This window comes from Perissodus microlepis, chromosome 22 (assembly GCF_051167445.1).
Source record: "Perissodus microlepis isolate ML-2025 ecotype Zambia chromosome 22, ASM5116744v1, whole genome shotgun sequence".
NCBI lineage: Eukaryota > Metazoa > Chordata > Actinopteri > Cichliformes > Cichlidae > Perissodus > Perissodus microlepis.
The window spans coordinates 29,817,125-29,843,054 of record NC_140481.1 but is presented as its reverse complement, the minus strand read 5'-3'; the positions used below and the strand labels follow the sequence as shown (position 1 = coordinate 29,843,054).

At 40.2% G+C, this 25,930-nt stretch overlaps 1 protein-coding gene across 2 annotated transcripts in view; it reads right to left on the bottom strand.

Annotated features, from left to right (window-relative positions):
- The window catches only part of cnot3b (CCR4-NOT transcription complex, subunit 3b), a 44,225-nt gene that overhangs the window by 7,491 nt on the left and 10,804 nt on the right, over positions 1 to 25,930 (bottom strand). The window contains exons 3-15 of one of the 2 annotated variants that reach the window (XM_084919155.1): positions 22,074 to 22,141; positions 20,185 to 20,259; positions 17,572 to 17,661; positions 14,455 to 14,583; positions 12,809 to 12,904; positions 9,934 to 10,062; positions 9,495 to 9,585; positions 8,198 to 8,331; positions 5,911 to 5,967; positions 3,788 to 4,742; positions 3,555 to 3,657; positions 3,029 to 3,179; positions 149 to 245 (exon numbers count right to left, since the gene is read on the bottom strand). In XM_084919155.1, coding sequence (XP_084775281.1) covers positions 149 to 245; positions 3,029 to 3,179; positions 3,555 to 3,657; positions 3,788 to 4,742; positions 5,911 to 5,967; positions 8,198 to 8,331; positions 9,495 to 9,585; positions 9,934 to 10,062; positions 12,809 to 12,904; positions 14,455 to 14,583; positions 17,572 to 17,661; positions 20,185 to 20,259; positions 22,074 to 22,141 — 2,175 coding nt within the window. Of the gene's footprint in view, positions 1 to 148; positions 246 to 3,028; positions 3,180 to 3,554; positions 3,658 to 3,787; positions 4,743 to 5,910; positions 5,968 to 8,197; positions 8,332 to 9,494; positions 9,586 to 9,933; positions 10,063 to 12,808; positions 12,905 to 14,454; positions 14,584 to 17,571; positions 17,662 to 17,909; positions 20,148 to 20,184; positions 20,260 to 22,073; positions 22,142 to 25,930 lie in introns of those variants that run through there. The other variant, XM_084919156.1, reaches the window with a different exon arrangement.

The following is a 25,930-nucleotide window of genomic DNA, read 5'->3' as shown; positions in this document are numbered from 1 at the left end:
GATGATAATATCATCAGCAGTTTTTGTTCAGAGGCGGCTGAGAGTGGGAGGTGAGATGACATTTTGTTCCATTAAAATACAGCTTTTCTATTTCTGCTCTATGGTAACCCTCCATCTCCTTTTATCAAGGTGTGTGTGTGTGTCTTACCTGAGGTGAGGTGCAGGGAGGTCACATCTCCCTCGATCCCTGAGCTCATTGCTGCTCGCTCGGCCATGGACTTGAGGCTGCTCAGAGGCTCTTGGGGCTGATGAGGACAGACAAGGAGACACTTGGGAAAAAAGATTCTCCAGGACGTGTGCACAGAGTTATCATACCTGCTTGAACACAGGAACTCGAGTTCCCGCACCACTGATAATGTTGTCATGGAAATCACTTTGACTTCAGTTTTTGGGCTGTTTGGTTTCTCTGCTCCTGTGCCCTCCCTTCCTAAGATGCATGTGACGTAGCGTCAGGCAGCTTGAGGAGTGATTTCAAGATGACATGACGAAACAACAAAAATAATGCACTATATGTTCGCAAGTACGTGGATAGCTTGGAGAGTGTCCTTCAATATCATACTGCAATAATGTGATTTACTTCAACTCTTAGATCAGAGATTTTTGTTACCACGAGAAACAAAATCAACTAAAACCACATCCATAAAGAAATTATTGTTCTCGTTTGGTGTGTTGACTGCGGTCAGGTTTTATGTGGTGGACCTAAAGTTGTGTGTACTCGTGTCTGCAGGCACATCCAGGGGGTTCAAAGATACTTTAGATTGGTCTGTAGTTCAGCCATTCAGACTGTTTATGGAGTGCCAAATCATGAAGAATATAAAAAGATCAAAGATGAGTTTCAGTGAAGGAGGTCAGCACTCTAGTATCAAAAAACCTCTTGTTTCTGTACATCCCCTACAAAAGTCCTACTTTTCTCTCCATATTTTCTCAGATCATCCAAAATCAGTTGGAGAACCACTGGGTTAGTCTAACATATTCCATAAAAATAAAGTTGAACTTAAAGCCAAAGAAATTAGTAAGTTTAGTCACAGGCTAACTCGAGCGCAATTGTGCGTATGCAAAGATACGAAATGGAACAAATTCACACTGAGCAAATCAAACATTTCAATTTTGGTAAAATATTCACTTCACACTGAGTCTCGAATACCTACCAGCTAAAATGATCCCACAGACTTTTCTCCTGATACTAATAAATATTAAATATTGTCACCATGGTTCAACTTCACTTTTATGTAAAGACGGGGAATTGGAGAGAAGCGAAATCGCAGGACTAAGTTATAAAAATGTGTTTCTCTAAATTGATTCCACATATCAGTTGCACTCCAGTTGGCTGTATTATGAGCGAACATTTTCAGATTTATTAAAATACGTCAACAACTGTATTTGCACAAGTAAAAGGGAGGCGAAATGTTACTCTGCACTGGGTCTAAACGCACCGCTGATATGGTCTTATCACCACAGACCGAACAAAAATATGGTTTATAATTGCCTCATAATTTGTGATTTGTGAACAGTTTTTAGAAACTGGAGTAATTTACTGCAATTATACAACCGATATTACATCGTCAGGCTTTTCTTTTGTTGTCCAAGGACACTATCCAAAAGTACTGAGCTGTGCAACACTAAGCTCCGTTAGATTTACACCGGCTTGAAATTTTATACAACAGGAAGTTTGTATGAAATTCACAGGGCTGCAGAATCTCCAGCAAAAACAGTTTTTGCAAGTTTTCAGTAATTCAGATTTTGCAGCTTTAACATTTCATTCATCAAGAATCAAATGATCTTACTTTTTTTTTATATCCCCATGGAAACACTGTATAATTGGAGATCACTTTTGAACTTACAATGATCTGGCACAACATTATGACTACCTCTAATATTCTGTTTGCCCCCCTTCTGCTGCACTGATCCGTCAAAGCACAGACTCAACCCCACCCCTGATACTGTGCTGTGGTATCTGCACCAAAATGTTAGCACCAGTTCCTTTAAGTACTATGAGTTGCGAGGTCAGGGATCCATGCATCAGACTCGTTTATCCAGCACATCTCACACTTGTGCAACTGGATTGAGATCTGGGGAATTTGGAGACCAAGTCAAGACCTCAAACTTATTGTTCTGCTCTTCAAATCATTCCTGAACCATTTTTTGCTTTGTGGGTGGATGCACTACCCTGCTGAAGATGTCATAGCCATCAGGGAATACAGTTTCCATGAAAGGGTGTGCATGGCCTGCAGAAATGCTTAGTTAGGTGGTAAATGTCAAAGTAACATCCACATGGATGGCAGGAACCAAAGTTTCTCAGCAGAACATTTCTCAGAGCATCATACTGCCTCTGCTGGCTTGCCTTCTTTCAAATAGTACATCCTGATGCCAGATGGTCCCCAGGTAAGCACTGCACAAACACTCAGCAATCACAAGATTTAAAAGAAAGCCATTTCATCATACCAGGCCACCTCCTCCTGTTGCTCTGTGGTCCAGTTCTGATGCTCAAATCTGTACTTTTACCCAATTTTCCTGCTTTTAATACATCAACTCTGATCACATAGTGTTCCCTTGGTCCCTGATATCCCCACTCACTAACAGGTGCCATGATGAAGAGATAATCAGAGTCATTCACTTCACCTGTCAGGGGTCATTATGCTATGTGTGATCAGTGTATATTCATACCTCTTTAAAACATTACTGTACCAACCTAACTTGGCAGGTATTTGGTTCCTCCCTGTCGGCATTTATTGATTTTTGGCACTGTTCTCTCAGTGTTTGCTGAAATTTGCTTTAAACAGCTCTGTTAATCAACAAACAGCAGTAATGAGACTGTAATCATCTCCCCTTTGGATTTAACTGTTGGCAGAACGAATTAATTAAAGCAAAGGCCATTCTTATTGTGTCTGCATGCAAATTAATAGTCTGTGGAGATTTGGGAGATTAAGTTGCTCTCTTAGCAAACAACATTCAAATCCCAAACTCCCATATCCCCCCAAAACGATTAAAAACATAGCTGTTCACCTTCGTATGTTAAAATGTGTCTCACCTTGATGCTGTCGGAGGACTGCTGTGAGTAGGACATTGGCCCATTCAACAGGTTGCTGCCGCTCACCGTTTTGGCCTCGCTGTAAGAGGCCGGGGATGGAGAGTTGGACGACAAACTCATAGAGCCCAGTAGACTGGGACCAGTGTCCTTACTGGAAATAGGAAACATGGATTAGTTTAGGCTGGGGTCACAGTCAAAAAGGAGCACAAATCTAAAGAAGTTACAGAAAGTCTTGTTTTCCACAAGCAGCAGAAGTTTCACAATAAAATCCCCTTTGACAAATACTCCTGTGCAGGCCGAAGGTTAAAAGGCTTTTAATTAGAAGTGCATATAGGAAGACTTTAATGCAGTCATTTTAGCTATGGAATCTGAGCGGCTCTAAGGATGCTTTGTACACGTATTTTTAATCAGACAAATAAGAAATAAAGTCTAACCAAAAAGGAGAGTGTAGTGGTGACAGTTAATTTAATTAAAATGCTACTATAAAAACAATCATGTCCTCTAACCAGCTGCTTTGGCTACTTACGGCTGATTGGCTGTGGAGGTCAAAGATGAGGGTTGGCTGCTTTGCGATTGGCTAGCACTGTTGAGGGCGGAGTCTGTGCTGTCTGCTACTACAGCACTGTAACCTGTAATAAAAACATCAATACATAAATGCACTTAGAAATCATCCTCAGGTGTAATTTCTCTATGAAACTTTATTTCTACAGATGCTAGAAAAACAGTCGATCTGTCGAAGCGCAGACATCAGATACTCACTAGTGCTACCGTTCTGCTTCTGTCGGCTCGGTGGTCGGACAGGAAGCGAGTTTCCTCCTACTACTCCACTCCCTGCTGATCCCGAACTGCCTCCGTTGCTCCCGATGACTCCTACTCCGCTACCTGGGGCTAAACCTCCCACCGAGCTCGGTGACACCAAGGATGAGCCCTGCACCCCTGACTGACTAGAGCCCAAACCCAGAATCCCAGAGCCAACCACGCCCGGCGCTGCACCCAGCAGACCTCCTGTCGAGGATGTCGGCCCGCCGACTGTCATGTTCCCGCTGCCGATGGAGCCTACAGCACTGTTGGTCGTTGCTGTGCTGACTCCACCCAAAGATCCTGGTAAGCTGGAGCCGACCGCCTGAGCGTAGGGTGCAGGGGTGTTACTGGACAGAAGGCCTGCCATGGTGCCCGTCAGGGATGCCGGCATCCCCGACAGGCCGAGGCCTCCGGACATGGGGCTGGTGGTGACGGCGCCCGAAATGCCTTTCCCCAAAGAGAGGCCCAGGCTAAGGCCCAGGCTGTTGGAGGTTGGCGTGGACCCTGATGGAGCCTGCGGCTGCGAATTTGAAGCACGGAGCTCCTGTGTGCTGGCATTGGGTGGAGAGGCGGCCAGTGAGGCAGGGTGGCTGTTGGTGGAGGTGCTGGAGTTGGAAATAGGAGCTGAGGAGGAGGAAGAGGAGCTAATGGAGTTTTTGGCCTGTTGCTGCTGCGCTGACAGGTGCGGCGGCTGCTGGGTGGCGTTGCTGTAGCTGCCAGCGGAAGTGTTGGTGAGGTGACCTGCTGAGTTGCTGTGATGACTGTTGCCCCCAGAGCTACTGCTTCCTCCCCCAGCGATGGTCGCCATAGAGACCATTGAAGATGAGGTCAGTCCCGAGACGGAAGAAGAAGCAGAGGAGGAGGAGGAAGAAGAGGATAACGAAGAGGAGGGATTTCCATTCTTCACAGGCGACTGAAAAATATAAAAAATACATGAATTGATTAAAAATTAACTTGATGTCTTAATCAATGACTTTTCAAAGCACTGCTCTTGTTGCTCCATTCTCTGATGGACAACAATTGTTTTTTGCCCTATAACACATCATTGTTTAATTACAGTACAATGAACACTGCTCATTTATCACTGAGGACAAATCATAAACCAAAGTCAAAGATTCGATTGAACATGAGGGACTGACCCACACAACAATATATTTTAAAGCAGATGAGATAAGTATGTTGTTTGGGGATTTCAGGGAAAAATCTCCATGAAAATTTCAGGCTCATTTGTGGACTTAAAACAGGAAAAGGATAGGGCTTTGTTTTCCCTGCTAGTCATCGATGAAGGAGATAACAAAGATAGAGACTGTGCAACATTTATATATAACTGTCACCATTGGCTGTATTTAAAAAGGTGTAGCCATTATGAAGAATCCTGTTGTCAAGTCTCAACCTAAGTGTTTTTGCCATTGCCATGAAGGCTTTTTTTAACATGTAGAACTAGACGTCTTTTTGCAACCAGAGGGATCGCCCCCTACAGGACATTGGAGAGATTGCAGGTTTAAGCAGACACTTCATGTAAGGAGGAGACTCAAAGAATCCTGAATAGAAATCTTTGCAGTAGCAAAGAAGGTGGTTGTTCCACCTCTGGCTAAAAAAGCCATTAAGTAGTAAAAACAGGCAACATATTAGTACATACTATAATTAATGTTGTTGCCCTGGTGCATGACCATAGATGTTTATGACAGTTTCAGTTATGTTGTAGCAAACCTCTCTACTCTGTGTTTTAGGAAAGATGTAGAAATTTTACACTTTTTGTTTGTGGTGTGTTGAGCAGTGTTGGTGCTCTGGATACTGTGGTTTGAGGTTCTGGCCCTTTCCTAGTTTGTTTAGGATCAGACTGGTTCCAAGATGACTCCAGAGTTGTTAGACCAGAGTCCAGATGGACTTTGGTTTAAGGCATGCACTTACAAAGGCTTTACATGCGGTCTATGACGTTCACACTCGTCTGACTGTTTACTTAACGAAAATTAACTGATAACTGCAGCACTTTATGATAATCTCAGAAGGTAATGATGTTCCTGGAGCTTTCGGCACTCCTGCTTGTTTACTGGGAGAAGTTTCGGCATCTTCACACTAACCTGACTAACTTCACTGTCTGTCGAACGTCCCCTCTTCTTATCATCTTCTGAGTTCTCCTGAAAAAAAAAAACAAAAAAAACCCCACACATGGCATTAGGGCCACAGAGACAAACACCATGGTTGTCATCCTCATACGCGCCAATGCAAATGTGGGTGTGAAGTGAAAAAAGAAGAAGGGGGTGGGGGGGTGGGGAGCAGGCAGTAGCAGATTTAAGCTTTGCAGAGCTTTTTGGGTCTGGTTAAAGTATCCATAGCTGTCCATGGCAGTTGAGTAATTAATGCACTTTATATTTAATTTGCATTTACCATCAACAACTTTATACGAGCACATTTTTTCTTCTCAGTCTTGCTTAATTCTTATGCTGCTTATGTGTATGGGAAAATGGAGATCATCTTTCATTTCACATTTTTGCACTGTGTGCAGAAACATGCAAAGTAAACCTCAATTTAAGAAGCGTGCACTTACATTAACATTACTCTGTGTACATGTTAGTACATCAGAATCAACCCACTATCTGCAATGTGCATCCTGCCACATTCCCATTCCTGTGTGCATGTTAACACAAAGGTGTGTCATGGAAAAAGCTGTGGAATTTTTCTAAAACTTGGCTGCAGAGCGAGTAACCCTATAAAGACAATCAAACCACAACGCAAAAATAAAACAAAGTGAACACATACTACAGGTTGAAAGCAACACAGCAGCTACAGCCAAAGTAGAGCGAGTGTATGTATGAGAAGAAGAAAAAACACTGTATGAATATATATATTGTAAGTGCTTTGGCAGAACATAAGAGGCAGACTATGTAAGTGAACAGACTTATCAGTATCACAGCTGTATCATTGCTTAGACGGGTTTATGGTAAAGACAAAGTAAGCTGTATTTTATAAGCTGCAGCCGTGACAGTGTTTAACAGGGCAAGTACAGCAAGTACAGAAAAAACATCAAACTGAGGCTCAGACTATGTGCAAAAGGTCAGCAAGTACAAGAGGTGCCCTATTTTAGGATTATATGTTTAGGCTTACAGATCAATAAAATAGTTTAAAAATTGCAGCAACTGAGGGGAAAAAACAAACAAACAAACAAACAAAAAAAAAAACAAAAAAAACAAACAGGAATAAAGTTTCATCTTTGAATCTACATTTTTTTTTTTTTTTTTTTTTTTTTTTTTTTTTTAACTGGAGATCAGTATCAACTCAGGGAAATTAAAAAACCTTTTGATGGTTTTTAAATACTTTATACCCTCCATGCATCAAGTTCAACAAGTTCTACAATGAATGCTGATGCAATTTTCTGGAGCACTGATTGGTCAGTAGGGGGTGGTTATACATGCGTTGATCTTTTATCTTGCACGTGATCTGCTCTGGAACAGATTAGCTCTGTAGCTTAAGTGAGTGCTAATAAAATTAACTACCTCTGGAACACTAAAACTTCCAGATTCTGCTTCGTAGAACAGCCGTCTGTAGTTTGGGACTCCCAGACGTTTTGTTACATTTGACTTTTCCTGCAAACTGTAAAGTAAAGCAAACATCCAAACTTATACTGTGTCTCATTATCATCATGTATGTCTGTGTCGAACAAACTCAACAACTTCTAGAAACCTTCTCTGGACGTTTTAAAGTTCACAGCCGAGTCAGAGCAGCCTACTGAAAACCTTCCTCATCCTTTACATTCCCTTTAATGCCACGGTGTAACTTCTCATCAGCAGCGCGGAACAATACCACGCCTTCTATTCAGACAAACGAGCCCTATAATAACTGCTCTCACTACATACTGTGTGTGGGCGGATAGGAAGAACAGATGATATAAAGGCAACGCAACAGAACAATGAGAGCAGATGGCAGGGCACTACAATAGCTACAAAGGCAATTATCTTTCATTTATATTTTAGATATTGACTCAACTTGAGTGTAACAATCGACTTAATTTCCCTCGATTACCAGTATTACTTCAATAGAACCATTAGTGACAGGTTCAGCAGTCAGTGATGAGATAACAACAAAACTGGATGATTATTTTTGGTGGAAAAGCAGCAGGTTAATTTATTCATTTGGATTTTTAAAGTAATTTTAATTGTCATATCACTGGGGACGGGAACATCAAGGATGCAAATAATATGCAGAAAAGCTTGAATGATTGTGAGCAACAAGTAGGGTCCAAATTACTCTTAATCCTTTTTAAATGACTTTAAAAAGCCCTCAGTGTTTTATTTATTAGTGCACAGCTTGCACAGACAAAAGCGCACACATAACAGAAGCTTTAGCTAACTCTGGGGAAAGTTCTCTTACTGTAGTGCAAGTAGCCGGCGACGGGGGGATGGGTGAAGATGAGGTGGTGGAGGTGGGTGTGCTGCTGGACTGCTGGAAGATCTCGTCCTCCAAGTGCGAGTTCCCCGGCGGTGAAGTGGCGACCAGCGACTGAGCTGGAGAGAGCAGAGGCAGAGAGGGAGGTCAGTGAAAGTCAAAAGGCATTTAAGACTTTGGTAGGTTTAAATGTTTAAAGCTGAGTATACAAAAAAAAAACTGGTTTGGGTCATTTTAATAATATATGATGTATATATGATATAGTCGAAAATGTTACGATTTTCCATTGGAAGTGACCGGGATTAGAAATGAGAATATAAAAGGATGAGTTTGGACATGTGCAGAATAGAGACGTTGGATTGACTGGAAGAAGAAAATGCTGAATATGGAGCAGACAGGCAGAAGGAAAAGAGAAAGACCACAGAAGATTCATGGATGTAGTGACGGAAAACATGGTTGGTGTGACAGAGGAGAATGCTGGGGATACGGTGAGGATATTACATGCAACTAGAAAAAGTTGCATTTCCTGCGAAAATGCAGTGTGAATGCCGTGTAGTGGAATCTGAAAAAAGCAGAACTATCTGCTGAAAAAAGGTGTAGAAGCTTATCTCTTTGTTGAAAACTGCTTTATTTGAAAGGGTGGAGTGAGTGCGAGAGGAAAAGATGTGGGGCAGCAGCCACAGATAGGATTCGAACCTGCGCCATCTGGTCTCAAGGCGGCTACTCATCTCACTAAGCCAAACTGGAGCAGAAGAAACTGAAATTTGTGCTGAAACCAGGTGAAAAACCTGAACTTTCTGCTTAAAGGAGGTGAACTTGTTGAACTTTCTTCCGAAAAGAGGTGAAGAAACTGAAATTTGTGCTGAAAACAAGTGAAAAAGCTGTTGAACTGTTAGCTGAAGAAATTGTTGCCATAAGTGGGATTCGAACCCGGGCCTCCCGCTCTGAGAACAGCTGCTCATCTCACTGAGCTAAAACACAGCCCACCCCCGGGGAGCTAAATCAGCATAGACACTTGTGATGTGGTCCCATTCATCTCAAGGGGCCAAAAAAAGGGCATAAAATGCTTAATATTTCAAAAAGTATAAAAGTTATGAGCGCCAAAAGATATAGCTGGCATTAGTAGAAAAAGCAGAACAGTTTAAAATCTGAATGGTGAAAATCGGCTGAAAACTGAGGGAGTTTTCAGCCTCACGGCATTCACACAATTACACAATCATTACATGTAAACAAATAAAAAGTGTGAATTCAGAAACCAAACCCCGGTTCCTTCTCTACTTACGAATGTCCTCCAAATCCAGATCATCGTAAAGGAATTCGTTCTCCTCAAAGTCGGGATCCTGCGACGAGTCGATATAATACTCTACGTCATCCTGAGGAAAGTGCAGATAGAAGGGAAAGTTACAAGAAAGCTTCGTATACGACATTTCTTAAACTAATTTTTTGTGTGGCAGTATATAAATAAATTCATCTGATGAAGGTTTACACTTTTTGTATAAATATTATTTCATTTAATTGATGGAAAAACAAAGAAAAAGGCCGTAAAACAAATTTTTAGGAAAGGTTTGGCACACTAATGAACTTAGAATAAGTTATTTCTGCAAGTAACACCCGAAGAAGATCTTGTGGACACAAACTGCCTTTGTACAAACATTTAGTTGCTGATTTTATGTTTAAAACTGAGAAAAGGACAGAAAACACCAATCACTCTAGCCTCTGACCTTGATCTTCCTGATGGCTTCCACCTGCACGGAGTCGTTGTCCAGCATCCTCAGTATCGTCTCCAGCATCCGGATGTGGTACCGATGCCTCTCAATGAATTTCTTCAGCTCCTCGATCCGGTCCTGCTTCTGTACAACCAGAAATAGGCGAGAAGAAGAAAAACAAAACAAAACAAAACAGCAATGTAAGTAATGTAAGGAGGCAACACAGGCCCACAATCTACTTTTTAATTTGCTTAAGTCCAAACATTCATTATATCTGCGTTATGAAAATCTCTTAACATGTTGGAGCATGCCAATTCTCTACATAAATTATTTACTGTTGGACTAAAAGAAAAAAAAAAAAAAAGTCCAAATGTATATCTACCATTGTTGCAAAAAAAAAAAAAAGGACAGGAAAAAAAAAAAAATCATGTTACATATTTAAAAATTGAAACAATAAAAAGCAAACAGCAGCCGGAGCATTTGACAGCTATATGGCTGTGCGAGCGTAACGTGCTGCTACATGTGCACTTTATGGCTTAATGCATCATATAAGCTAGCTCACGCATAACTGCACCTCTTACTTCAATATTTAATATTTCTAAAGCTTCATACATATTCTGGAGCTCTCAGCCATGTATTGCGTTTCTTTGTCCAGAGGTAAGTTTAGATAAAACTAACACACCCAGATACCTCTGAGGAATAAAAGAAAAGAGTGCACGAGCAAGCTGGGCTGGGTGATTATAACAACACAGCAGCTGTTAAAACAGGCGGTCAGGACTCTTATGGAAATGTCTGGTGTGGCTGCTGGTGCAGGCAGCCAAGTGTGGCATGTTAATGTTTCACCTTAGTGCATTTTAATGCTGCACCAGAACAGTCAGGAGCATGAACAAGCCTCCAACATACACCTGAACTCTTTGGCCTCCTGTGCCACAGCTACAGTTGTAGTCAGAAGTTTATATGTACTTAGAAGCATAAATTTAATGAGATCATCCTTGTACTGTTTTTTCCAGGGTGGCATCATGGTGCAGCACACATCTTTAATGAGTTTAAAAACAATCGGCTGCACAAGTTTGTTTTCTCTAATCCACACAGCCTCAAAGATGTGAAGGATTTGTTTGACAGCACTTACTGCATTGAGCAATACTCTGAATGGGAAAATCCAAAACTACCCCATGACATTCATGTCCATGAGTATGCAGACCACAAGTGTAATTAAGAAACGGTCCAAGCCTGGTTCCCCCTATACAAGTTTATTTGGCTCTAACATTAATAAAACAAATTGTTTTCTTTTATTTTTTGTTTCCCTATTTTGATCCCAATAAATCCTTAAAAGACTCAAAATATAATGTATTGTAATGTTAATCTAAAAAACAAAACAAAATATAAGTCGTGAGTTTTGTATGAATTCTTCGGTCCGGCTACAGCAGTTTGCAGCAAATGTTACTCAAACAGGGGAAAAGTGCATTTGTTACAGAGTATTTTCAATTACAGATTAAAACACATTTGGTGCTCTAGTAAGTATTTGGGGCAGCAGAACAAAATAAAGAGTGTGTGTGTGTCTGATGTTAATGCAGCAGTGTGTATCGGAGGACTCGAGTTTTTAATAGTTTCTGGACAACAAAAGAGCTGGAAGAACACAACACCCTCACAGTGAGAGGAAAACACCATCACCAGAGGTATCCTGTAAATTATAAAATAAAAAAAAAACATGTTAAAATTTTAGTCATGAGCTTCTTTCATCCAAAGAGAACAATAAGAAATATTTATACTGCCAGTACTTCCTCTTTGTGCAGAGTAGCCTGAAACTGATTTTCTGAACATGTCACTGTCCTCAGACGGCCTCCAATCACTAGATCACAATCTAATGGAGCTCCCTTCTGGGATGCGGTAGAACGGAAGATTTATATCGGGGATCTGCAGCCAACAAATCTGCAGCAACTGTGTATATGAATCTATGCCATGAAGAATTAGGGCAGTTCTGAAGGCAAAAGCAGGCCCAGCTCAGTATTAGTAAGGACCTATTAAAGTGGCCAGTGCAACATGCAACATGTCCTAATAGGAGCCAACTTTGTGGCCTATAAACATAAGATTTAACCAGAACCCCTCTTTATCTCTGCACACACTTTGTAGTTTGATTTTTAAATGTTCAAGATGCAAGAAGGATGAATTTAAAAAAAACAAAAAACAAAGTACAAAGCACAACAGAGAGAGAGACCCTGTGTGAAGATTTTTTATACCAGAAGAAATTTTAAGCCTTAAACTTTTTGGTCTGAAAACCACAATCTTACAGCAGCAGTACAGTGCAAAACTAACTCTGAAGATCTCTGCTGAGAGAGATGGTCCTACGCTTTTGGCCAGCTAAACTAACCGCACAAGATACAGATAAAAATAAACTCCTCTGGGTCTCATTTATGAAACGTCCACGGCGAAAAATTCGTGCTCACAACTAAATGCGAGGCTAACAAAGTCGGCTGCAAACACTTTCTGTGACATAACAAAAGTATTTTCTTCAGCATGAGCTATAAACTCAAACATGGAATCTCAAAGTTTTCATGCTTTTTGCAATATCTGCACTGTGTCATCCACAGGTTTCTCTATAAATGAGATCCCTGAAGAGGACTTGAAACGAAAGCCAAAAGAAAGAAGAAGTCAGGAGAGTTGCCCTTGTCTGGATAGAGACAGAAGATGAATGGAGGACACACTATCTGACCTCTGTAGCAGAGAGGGAGATAAAAAGAGGAGAGCGAAAGGCTGCAAGGCTAAGGCTGGCTGACCGAGTGATCTGTGTCAGCTGTAAACAGACGAGGGAGAAGGCTGAGAGAAAAAGAACCTCAACAGAGGCGAGTAGAGAAGAAAATAATGAATGAATCCGATGAGAGCACACACTGACCTCCTTGTCTCCTTTCTTTTTTCTCGTCTGGACTGAGAGAGACTCCACTTCGCTCTCAAACTGGTCCACCTGCATGTTCAGAGTGTCTATCGTATTCTAAGCAAGAAAAGACATTAAAAGTTAACATGGCAGCGGTGTGACAAAACTCAGCTGGTTATTAGACCTTTAACTAGATCGGCTCTTGAAGAAATTTATCATTAAAATCTTTAAATATTTGCTGCCATTGTAAACCTTGGATGACATTAAAAATCAACTCTTTGGCGTTTGGAATCATCGGCTGACGAAACAAACCATGTTTAGATGCAGAAGTGGCTTTTTAATAGTGGAAAAACGTGACTTTCCTTCGCTCGCTTATTAAGTAGGTTCGGATAAGTTTAAAAAGAAAAATTTACTCAGGCTTAACATGTAAAAAACACCAAGTATTAAACTAAAAAGCCTCATTCTGCTGTTAAGATTACAAAAGGCAAAACAAAAGCAGGAAGTCATTGAGTGTTTAAAATGTGTCGTGCAGCATAAGTTTTTCCATAACGGAGGAATGTTTTGGCAGCCACACCTGAAAATGAGCCACAGCCATCGCTGAAGGATTCCCAAAGCATGGACTAAAATTTAATTAAGCAGGTTTATTACATTAGATTTCATTTATTCAATCAAAATAGATATTTTTGTTCATAAAATGAACAGAAAAAATTTAAAAAGAGATTTCTGTGAACACAAAACACCAACACACACTGTTGGACACCAGTCTTATTCCTCAGCCTCCTAGTAAATATACCTATAGTCTCAATTTCAAACTCCTGCATCTCATTCTTGAGTTACTGCATTTACAAAGTTGTGTCCACACTGCCCGCCCACCCAGCAGGGTGACAACAATACCCCAAACAGTGTTTGACAACTGAGGGGTAAAAAAAATAAAGGCAACATTGATTTACTGCCTTTATTATAGATGGGCTAATATACATACAAGTTTAGTCCCACCATTCTGAGACTTGGGGGAAACCCCCATTAAGTCTAAGATGAAATAAACAAGTGTATAAAAACAAAAACAAACCCATCAAATTTTGACATTTTCAACCTGACAAATAAGATAAATTATTAATTAACTATGTGATTCGCCGTTTTAACATCTCTGCTCAAAATCAGCCTTTTTACTCTGATGATCAGAATGACGACACATTTTATAGAGCGCCAAACACAAGTACGGTCATGTTTAGAAATGGCTGTCGATTAATGGGAGTCTGTTTTCGTTGAAAGCTGAGACGGCGTTTTGTTTTAATTCCACCTGATTTCACTTTCAGTTCCAGGTTTTGTTGCAAAAGAAAATTAAAAACAATTCAAGCAGAAAACTTCCTCATGAGAGACCCGAGCTGTGACACATGAACTGAGCCGCTGACTCAAATTAGTTTCTGCTTTTGAGAATAAGAACAGATTTCACCAAGGTGTGATTCGACTCGCCTGTTCTGCTTTACAGCAGTGGTTACATTAAATGGGTGATTAGACTTACAGGATTAGAAAGTACTTCTCTACACAAATTAATGTGATGCTTGACAGCATTTAGATGACACTAATCTAGAAGAAATACTACTCTTCCTGTCACAAACAAACCATTTCCCATCTTTCGTATGACAACATTTGATTATGAAGCTCACCGTTAGCCACGTGCCGACCTCCTCCTTCTCCCTCTGGGCTGGGTCCACCTTCTGTGCCAGACCGAGCCCTTCTTTAGAGTATGCTTTCGTCTTGGTTTCTCTTTCCACTACCTTGAATCGCTCCATTTGCTGCAAGTAAACAAAGAAATAAATAAGAAGCTGATCAACTTCAGTTTTCGGGGATATATTGATCTTCACAAACATCTAATTGTGCCCCTAACTGTGTCTTATTGTGCCCTTTTATCTAAATATTACTCCAACTTTAGTTCGATTTTACTTGATTATCATAAAAAAGGTTTAATTGCAGAAAACAAAATCCTAAGAATTCAGATTTAAGACATTTAAAACAATACAAAAATCTGCCATGCCATCATATTATCACATAAATGTGGAGTCGAGTCAACCGTCGGCCCGAATTTTGTTTCTCTTTTGTGTTTTAAGGTTAACTCAGACAAATCATTTACAAAAATTAGGTGACTAAAAAGATATGAAGAAATGCCACTGATGCATTCATCACTCAGTCTGTACACAAAATGTCATGCAGCTAATATAGAGCACAAAACTGCAGTGACTCAATCAGACCAGCCATGAGCTAAGGAAACGCCTGCAAGTCCAGATGCAGGGCAAAACAGCACAGATCACCGAGGAGCTTAAATGTAGCACCTGGACGAGTAACTGAGTCTAACTTAGAGGGTTTATCCTAGAAGCAAGAAGCTGCTGCTGTGACAGGATTGTTAGTTCAGCACTGTCACCTTATTACAATCATCCATAAAATGTGTAGATGAGCTGTCGAGCTCAGATAAAGACTCGCTGTGCAGTTTAACCATTACGCTGCTGCTGCTCGGCCGTTTTTAAATATCTTTGTTTGTGTTTACACCTCCAGCCACCGGATGGCGCTTCTTTATATATGCTGCTTAAATGAGTGCAGATAAAAGGTGTGCAGCACAGTGGTGACAGGTGCTGACTATTAGAGGAAAACACTTTGACTGAGACACACTACAGAGATGAGACAACCAGTGGATAGATTTATGCATGTGGAGTAATGTGGTTCTCTTTTGTTTCATTTCACAACTTCATATGGACACAGTGCCTGAACAAATGGAAATAAATGGAGCTCTGGAACTTTAAACCAGTTTAAATACATGATCATTTGAACTAGACATGAATATTTCATTTTTAAATATGAATTATTATTGCTACTCATATATTGACACCCCAAATACAAACCAAAGGTTTGTTCTTATAATTTGTCGAACCCTTTTTCAGGGTTTAGAGTAATCCTCTATAAAAATGCAGGGTTCATAATTTTCCAAACACCTGTCATTATAAAGCACCACAGCTCACCATCACCACAACAGTGAAAACCCATCTAAAAATGGCATTACAGTTGTACCTAATAAAGTGACCATTGAGTGTGTAGAACTGCAGAAAATGTCATTTATTCCACTGATTTCTTAAATAATCTGAACACCAACAAAAGCGTTGCTTTAATAAATGTAGTTCTTGAACTCGAAGAGCTCCTGAACGCCTCTTAGCGGCTGATAAATGGGACATATTGTCTGTGACTGAATGTTGTTAAAGTCTCTTCTCTGCCTGCAGCGGTTTCAACACCAACCCTGCATTCACGGCTCTAAACTGCAAGTTCATCTTGGTCACATTTCTGTGTAAACACCCAGTAGGTTGTGAATGATCTTTTGCTGTTGAGGCAACATGTTTCTAACAAGCTCCCTCCACTTCCTGCAGGACTGTAATTTCAGGTCAACCAACAAAACCGCAGAAAAACTCGAAGAACGTCTAAAAGGGACCTCTGCTGAGTTGCAGAGGTCCCTCATTGTGCAGGCGGGTGGCTCACATTCAGTCCATCTCAAAAGCCCTCATCAAAGGCTCACGTGGCTCCGAGGCCTGGAGGACAGGTGTTAGATAGCGGAGCAGATGAAAATGGGCGCAGCTCTTTAATCTGAGCCAGTAATCTAGGGAATAATTTTGGCAACACATTCATACCGTTTCTGTTTGTTGTTGAGCTTCTAAAGGCGGCACCATCTGTGTGCATTTGAAGGTGCAGTGAGAATTTTTACAGCAATAAAAAGGAACATTTAAGACCTTTTCTAAACTATTTTAAACAGAAATGTAAGATAAAAAAATAAACTTCTAGCTCAGCTGGCATTGTAAGCACTTGAAGGCAATGACTAATGAAAAAAAACAAACAAAACACAATCACTAAACTCAAAAAATTTGCAACTTTCCATTTCCACAAACTAACAGGCAATCTGCTATCCAGGAAAACTTTCCTTATCTTCCTCAGTTACAGCCACTGTACTGCAAACAATAAACGGACACTCGGTTAGGACTGAGCCTCGGGGAATTCTGTTTCTGGACATTGTCTCCCTTTTTCTTTTCTTTTTTTTAAGACATAAGTTTTAAGCACTCCGTAACAGCAGCCGCCTCCTCCAGCAGGAAGACGCAAAAACAGATCAAAGTCAATTACAAACTCACTGATCCCAATCTGACTGAATATCCTTGGGATACACCACAAGCCTGATCTATAGAGAGACCATCTTGTGACTGACTGGACCCAAAGGATCCATTTCTAAAGAGCTGGTGCAGCTTGTGGCATGTGCTGCATTGTCCTCAATGAGAACTTTAAGCAGCATTATTCAGCAAAGACCCAGTAAAGACTCTGTGATTAGGTTATAGTAATTGGTCATTTCTGCTCCATCCATCTTTTAGAAGGATAAAAATTTACTGACAGAGCTGGAAAAATATAAAAAAGCAAAAATAACTGAAAATAATGAACTGTTTTCTTTAATCCACCCCAAAAAATATAAACAGGTAAAAATAAAGATCAACATTAATTAAAAACATGCACTGTTTTTTCATTAGCTCTTAGTGGTAATATTACTGGGGCCAAATATTAGTGGATAACTGCAGGTAAATGGCTCCATAAAGACCTCCAACCTTACACAAATTTCAATTATTTGAAAAAAAGGAAAAAAAAAATCTCATAAAACTGGTTTATCTGACTTTTTTTTTCCAGATTTCAAAACAAATAGTCCTCCAGAGTGTAAACAGGCCCTGGAGGACGTGTCATAATGACCTTCATCCTCAGTTTCTACTTACCGTTTCTATGAGTTTGCGGTTTTCTACTAGCTGCCTTTTGTCTTTGATCTCGTTTGATGCCACCCACGTCTTGATCTGGTCTCGAAGACGCTGAGGGACCAGAAGAAGAAGGAAAAAGAGGGGGGGAACATAGCCAGAGAGGAGGGAGAAAGAGACAGAGAGAGACACAGATACATCAGTGAAGTCTGTGATAGGAGCGCAGCCTCCTCTCCAGCAGTCATGGGTGATGAACATGATGTCTGCATGCAGCAAACAGGCTTGGCGTGAAGTTTGGTCCTCATGACAACACTGAACATTTCAGGCTGAGCGAGATGATATTTAATACTACAAACACACACCTTTATGTGTGGCAGGTTAAATGATTCAAGTCAGCAAACATCTCAGCCTTCACAGTCCATTTTCAGAGACGTCAGGTTAAGATCAGCAGCTTCTGTCTCACCTGCTCACTGCTGATTGGCCACAAATTAGAACCCATTCACACCTGGTGCTAAAAGCAGTCAGGATCTGAGTAACGATAGCCCCGCCTTAAACTGAGTGTGACTTCACAGAAATCACAAAAAAAGAAAAGAAAATCAACTCAATCATTCCCAGAGGCCCGTCTCTCCAGAAGACCTGTGGAAAGGTCACCATGCTGTTATCTAATTTTAAAAGATAATTCTACTTTACTTCTATCTGCTGTTTTTTCACATTATTGTGGCAGCTGCAGCCCTATCAGTCATGCAAACTTAGAAACGAGGATATCAGGGTAACAAGTCCAAGCTGAATCAGTTTTTACAAAAATCCTTTGAAAATGTGAGTCTGACTGAAAATAAAAAGAGAAATTAGCTGTCCTTATGCTCCCTGCATTGGAAATAGCCACCTGAACACTGGTGCCATCTAATAATGATCTCCTCCTTTCAAGAAATCTATACAAAGAAAGTGGAGCGAGCAAAGGAAGTATGGCCCACAGAGTGACAACAAGAGGACAAAATACACTGAACAGTTAATTATAACCCAGAACAAGTGAAAACAGGAGGATATTTGTGTTTTTAAGCTTCTCCTTAATTTTTGTTTGTGTGCTTGTAAGTGAAAAACTTGAAAGCATGATGAAGCAAGGAGAAGAAACAAGAGCACTACTCTGCACATACAAAACCAGACTGAAGAGGCCAAAAGAGCAAAGAGGCTCCAGCCAATTAGTTATTGTCTGTTTCTGGTCACTTATTGTTAAGGTAAAACAGTCATTGCTATATGTGACTGTGATGCTCTTGGTGCTGTGTTCTTGTCTTCAGGCTGGAAATGAAGCACATTTCACATAGTGGCATTTTCCTACTTACACTGCCGAGAATAGAAAGTGAACAACATCTTTTTCATGTTAAGGCACAATAAACTCAGAAATTCCATTGAAACAAAACAGGTTATGATGTGTCGCTAAGTGTGAACTGAGGATTTAAAGAGCAGAGAATTGTTACTTTCAGATTACACAGCTTTCTCCACGCCTCCAGAAGTTATTTGAAGTTTCTGTGATTCCATTTTTTGTTATACATTTTAGCAGCATTACAGGACTTTAACATTACCCCAGTCTGCTTAAAATACACCTCGTTAATCAGTTATCAATAAAGGGAGGGTCTGCGTGGTCCAACCCTTTTGCACCATTTTGATTCAGTGATGTGAAAACTTGTGCGACCTGTGGGCGGTTCAGAAAGCAGAGTCGGTTGCAGAGGTGGAGGGGTTTCAGTGGAGGAGTCTCTTGCTCCTGCAAACGTGGTGCTGATTACAGGATGCATGATAATAAAAGCTATGAAAAAAACGACTCTAATCAGGCTCAAGTGTTTTCTGGCGGCGCCTGATGTGTTTTGAATTGTTACAGTTTGGGGTGTATTCCCAGCTTCTTCATTCAGTAATGTCACTGAACCTGTGAATTCAACTCAAGTTAAAGGTTTGCTGACTCAGGAAGGCAAACACCTATGTCACTTTTGTTTATTTAAGAGGAAAACCAGTGTTTCAGTGCATTTTTAAAAACCGAATGGCTGTTTTCCTGGTTAAAATCTGCAGACTTAAGAGACACTGTCCTGGTGATTCAAAAGATATATTGATTTGTGTCATAATATAGACTACGGAGAACCATCATTTAACAAATCTCAGGAGGTCTCGAAGGAATGACCAGATTAAAACCCTCCTTAAGCACCAACTTCCCATAATCCAGCAGCGGTTTGGTGACAATCACTGGATCTTCCAGCTTGATGTAGCACCATGACACTAAGCAAAATTTATAACTGGCTTTCAGATAATCAAATTAACATTTTAAACCAGAAAACTGCACAGATTTTACAGCTTTTAGTCAAACTGTAGGTGAAAAACCTCTAGAAAAAACAATGATTGCTTCCAGGAAATCTGTTTACCCTTGCTGATGACGGCTTGCATGCTGGAGGGGTTTTATTGTTTGTTTTTTAAGTTCAACATGACAATGATATGTCTGTCTTTTAATGGAGATTGCTTTTTGACTTCTCTGACTTTTTAAACTTTGGAATTATTTAAAGTCAGACACATCTACCCTGAAGTTATACTGATTTAATCAGCTTTGTGGGAGCTGATTAGTGGAAAAACTTTTATTTTCTGGTTTCCTTTGTTCCTTACCTGTAGCTTTTTAATCTCTTTCTTGAGGTCTGCTTCATATTTCTCCTTCTGGTTTGTGTTGGCTGCATTGTGAAGCTGCAAAAAAAAAAGAGAGAGACAGACAGAGACAAAGGGTCAAAGCTGAAGCGCAGCAGTGCACGCCTTCATTTTCAAAATGTACCATACTAAAAATCATCCAATCTGTTGAAAGCTTTACAGCCTGCAAATAAAGCATGTGATCATACTCTTAAAATCACAATTATCCTCTCTAATTAGATTAGTGCTACTAACTGATTACATTTGTTTCAGTAGCAAAAACAACATGATTAAGTAGGGAAAAAACATAAACCTAAGAACTAAATGGGTAATAAAGTGAGACATAAAACTAACAAAGGTCATCCAAACAAACATGAGTATTTATGAAGAACACAAGCTTCTGGAAGGTCATAAGGAAACGCAGCAACTGCCAACAGCACAATAAAAAGTGGATGTAATGAAGGGAAAAAAGGCAACTGGGATCTTTGTTAATGCGCTAATGACTTTGTGCCTCTTTATTAGCAAAGCCGATGTTCACTGTGGGCGCTGCTGTGCGCTCTGGGCAAAGCATTGTTTTAATAACAGCTGTATTCACTTTGTTTATTATAAGTATCATGAGTATTGGACATCCTGTTGTGGTAATGGCAACCTTTATTAACTACTAAGGTTAATAAATGCAGGAGTCTGATGAAAATAATGCTGCACAGAAACATTAGCAACAAATAGCCTGAGAGGGAGAAAGTGTACCCGCAGAGCCTGAATGATAACAGATGGAACAAACAGGCAATAATAATTGATCACTTGGTTGGCAGAGAATCTGTGAACAATAACTTAACGATTAATATATTTTTAAGACCTTTTTACAAACATGCTTCTTGAATTCTTCTTTAAAACTGCAAACAGAATATTGTCAGGACTGTGAACACTGATCACAGAGAACATCACGGACCTCATGTGGAGAATTTGCACTTTTTCTGAACATTTTCTAATATTGTTTTTTTATACCTTTGTAGACTATGCAAAATAAATACATTCAGTAAATATGGGATAGAACTTGACATTGCCTTACCCCAGATATATATTAATATGATGCATGCATGTTTTTAGATGGGCACTGATAGGTAACAGAATATAATTTCGAACTTTTTGGGGTAATTTAGAAAGTGTCATCACACAGTGTGTCCAGCCATATCAGCTTTAACTTTATGTTGGTCACGTAGGTTAAGCAAAAGGGTTTATAAAATCTATTTATTTTAAAAAAGTATGAACATATTATTTTCTGTTTAATGTATTTTGGTAAATGGTAAAATGGTAAATGGCCTGTATTTGTATAGCGCTTTTCTAGTCCCTAAGGACCCCAAAGCGCTTTACACAACCAGTCATCCATCCATTCACACACAGGTGATGGCAAGCTACATTGTAGCCACAGCCACCCTGGGGCGCACTGACAGGGGCGAGGCTGCCGGACACTGGCGCCACCGGGCCCTCTGACCACCACCAGTAGGCAACGGGTGAAGTGTCTTGCCTAAGGACACAACGACCGAGACTGACCAAGCCGGAGCTCGAACCGGCAACCTTCCGATTACAAGGCGAACTCCCAACTCTTGAGCCACGATCGCCCCATTTTCAATATAGATGATACATTCTTGGTAAGTTGTTTAATGTGCCTTACTGTTAGATTTTCACTTTAGCTCCAATTCATTTGAAAGTAAAGCATAAACCCAGACAATCACTGTGCCACAACACCAACTGACTGCAGCATTAAAATGCAATTATCCCTCTCATCCCTACCATGACTCCATTGCAGGATATCTTTGAGTCGAAATGAAAAAACAGAAAGTTGCAGTCCCAATAATATGATGATTGTTTCTTACCTTTTGCCAAATATCCTCAAACTGCTCCACTCCCTCCGCTACTTTTTTCAGACATCGATCTATTTCACCTGGAGGAGACCAAAAAAAGAGCAAAAAGTTCATATAAAGCATGTCAGACATGTGTCTCCGTTCTAATTCAAAGAAGCTGTATAAGCAGGTCAAAGCCAGAACACATGACTTCCTCATCAAAGTCATTTCATAAGAGGTGGGAAGAACAGCTCAAAAGCACAAGTATAAATAATAACGGATTCATCACGTCAGAGCATCACTGACCTCTTTTTTTAGTTAAACTGACTTGTGTTTAAACATGTATGAGATGTAGTCATTAGCACAGAATAATAAAAAGAAATGTGTCATGTTTGGGAAATTATTTAGTATATGAGCACTGACGCTGCCGAGCATGGCTCTAACTGTACTGGTTATTTGATTAAAACCAGAGTTTTTTCTACCATCAATATATTCCTGCTTCCAGGTTTGAGGTGTTCTGGTCAGCAAAGTGGCTCCTGCTTAAAAACAGGCCACTGGAGCACTGTTTTTGTGTCAGGCACAAAGAGAAGCGATAAATGCACCATATAACAACAGAGCACTTAAAACTGTGGCTGGCATCTCATGAAATATGCATATTGTAAAAGGCACATTATGCTCCTGAGCAAGTGGTGGCACATATACAGCAGCTAATTCCCAATATCTTAGAAATGCAGCTCCATGAATAGCGTGTGTGGATGTTTAAAGAGTCAGAAGCGATTAGGGAGCGACAGAAAGAGACAAACACGTCTAGATTTAGGCTCAACAGATTTACGTCTTCCTTCAGTGGTCGCACGGATTAGCTCGTGGCTATCAAATGTAAACAGGAAAATGCTTGCAGTCTAATTTTAACATTTCTGACCTGGACCACATCAGCCTAGTCACTCTGCTTTTTACATACCGCAGAGGAATGTCAATGTAAGTCCTGGAGTGGAAAATCATGATATGCTCACCCGTATCTCATCCAATTACAGCTTTATGTCATGGTTTACTTGGTCAGGGAAAATCAAAATCATCATAAATGTACAGTCTAGTCTCATAGTAGAATTTTAAATACTATTAAATATTTCCTGAACCTAACCATTTATGTTTTTAAAGTTTCTAATGACAATGAACAACATAAAATATCACAGGCCAAGTGTAGAATCTGGTCCCGTGAGAGACTCAAACTGTGGTCGCTGGTATGAGTGGTGAGATTCTTCACACCATCACCAACCCCTTCAGCCTCCAGCCCCATTATGCACTTTTATCCCATTTAAAAGTGGAAAATATTCATTTAGTGTACACATGACACCAGCCAGACAAACAGCTGTGTTCAGGAAAACAAAAATAAGGATGGGAAAATTTATTTCCAGAAACAAAAATCAGCAGATAAAGGGTGTGGCTAGTTCACAGACTGTACTAAAATGCATGCACATGTGAAGTGAGGGAAAAAGGTCTGCCAAAAACCACCACACCCCCTAAACAGATATTCCCAACTTGTCATGTTTCACATGTATTTCCAGCAGCACCATGAACACACCATGATGCTCATTTGGTAGTTTGTACACAGCCATTGAGGTTTCAAAATGCAGAGTACAAAAACCAGCGGGTGACATGACAGTGACTACAACCATGTTTTATGGACAGTGTTTGATCTCGGTACTCTCTGTGTCGGTTAAATTCTTTGCATAGATCTGCAAAACAGGGCGACTGTAAATCCCACATAAGACCAATGATAAAGCAGGTTATGCATTGGGCATGTAACCTTGATAAGTTACTACTGCATGAGTGTGTAGCATCCTCACTTTTTCTGCCTGTCAACTGTGACATCTGATTTCTAAAACCCAAGGCAGAGATGGAAAATGCTCAGCTTTAAGAAAGAAAATGAGATTTCACAAGCAAGGGTGACGACTTGGAGTCTCTAGGAGCCAGCTTGCAACTTTAGCTTTTTACCTTCATGGTATTTTCAGAGTTATAGACCCAAAATACATAAGAATGGAGGTGAAGTTTGTCCAGTCCCAAGCCCAGATACACATGAGTGGTCACGTGAGAGAAAGCACCCAGCACTGCCAAATCAAACATCCAGGGAGCAACCGAAAGTACCTTCCTCCTATTCTCCCTTGTGTTTTTGATCCTTCATAAGCTCATAAGTACAGGGCATATCAGCGTGAAATTTTGCAAGCTAAAAATATGTTTACACTAACTCCAAATGCTACAATCACATTTTTGTTTAGCAGGATCTTTTACTATAACCAGCTCGGGACATATCAATATTATGGAAAATAGCAGATTTCCATTAGCACGGCTGCATGTTTAACCCAGGATATGAATGGAGCTCTGTGCTGGGTCCACTCCACCTCTCGCCCTACGACAGCTGGGAAAGGCTCAGGCACACCCACCACCCTGAACTAAATAAACAACAACTGCACTAATTTAATGTCTATGATGCAGAGTAACAGAAATAAGCACTGGTACCCTGGATGTTTGATCTGTTTTCTGATAAGTCACAAGAGAAAACTATGACAGGTCTCCTTTCTCCTACATTTTTATACCAGGCTGACATTGTAGCCGTAACTGCCTGAGAAATGAGTCAAAATGATTGTATAACAGAGTGATGTTTAAATATTTAAAAATTCCATAATTTCGACATATTTTCATAGTACGAAAGTATGAAAGCAACATTTTGATTTCATACCCTTGTATTTCTAATCTCTTAAATACATCAGACTTTTATTTGATCCACTGTGTGTTTGCTAATGAAGATAACAGGAGTGATGAGGAAATAAGCAGCAACCAGTGAGGTCGAGAGAAACCCGCTGCTGTAGCCAAGTTGTGTGAACAAACTCCAGCTTGAGTCTGGCCTTAAACAGCCTTGATGTTAAGATACTGCCGTGGCTGTGTTATTTTTAGATGAAAGTCTACCTCCTCTGTAATAATACATTACAATTTGACAGAGCCGGGGCCGTGCTGGTGCTTGATCTTTTCTTACTCATGACAACATTTTAGGGGGATACGTATATGGGATTTTGTTTTTAATGTGACAGCTGTTCAGCCGGAGAACTCACGGGAATATCATGTGATAGGATGAGTGATGCTGAATCCTGTCAAAAAAGTGTTTTTTAGCCTGCGGCGACAAGCGTCGGCTGGAAAAACCCATCAAAGTTAAAGACATCGACGGGGAGGAGAAAAAAGCCTCGAGGTTTTTTGGTATTCACACAAAGGTCTGGGTTCAGGTTACAAGACTTGTTGTGGTGAGTGTCAGACTTTTATCCCAGCATTATCATCCAAGAGCTGTGAGTGTGGTAGTACTTTTTTAAATTTTCAAAATAAAAGTATAGAACAAAGAGCTTGACACATGCTCTAGTTTCTGTGAAAGTGTGTCAGAGCAGTGAGCAGACTTTTGCACGGATGTCTGCCGGCGTGCACGGATGCAATGTCACCCTGTGCACAAAAACAGGTAGAAACATTTTCACTAAACCAAAACAGGAAATGCAAAGAGACAGAAAAATATATGAGGGAAATAAAAATGATTATACTGTGTGTATACACAGTTCAGTCAAAAATTTAACGACAGCACTTTGACCCTGCATGTCAACATCAAGCTTGAAAATTTCCTTGCACACCAAAGTCAGTTCCTGGATCCAGAAAAAATATCTATTACAGATTAGTTTGTGATTTTCTTCTAAAACATCAAAACAGCGTCTCCAATAATGTCTTATTTCAGTTTCTATGGTTATTTACGAAGATTTGATGCAAAATGGATTTCTGACTCCAGATCCAAATCTTAAATACATAAAAATTCACAAAATTTGTTATTTTTATTTATTCAAATAACAAACCTTCCACACAAC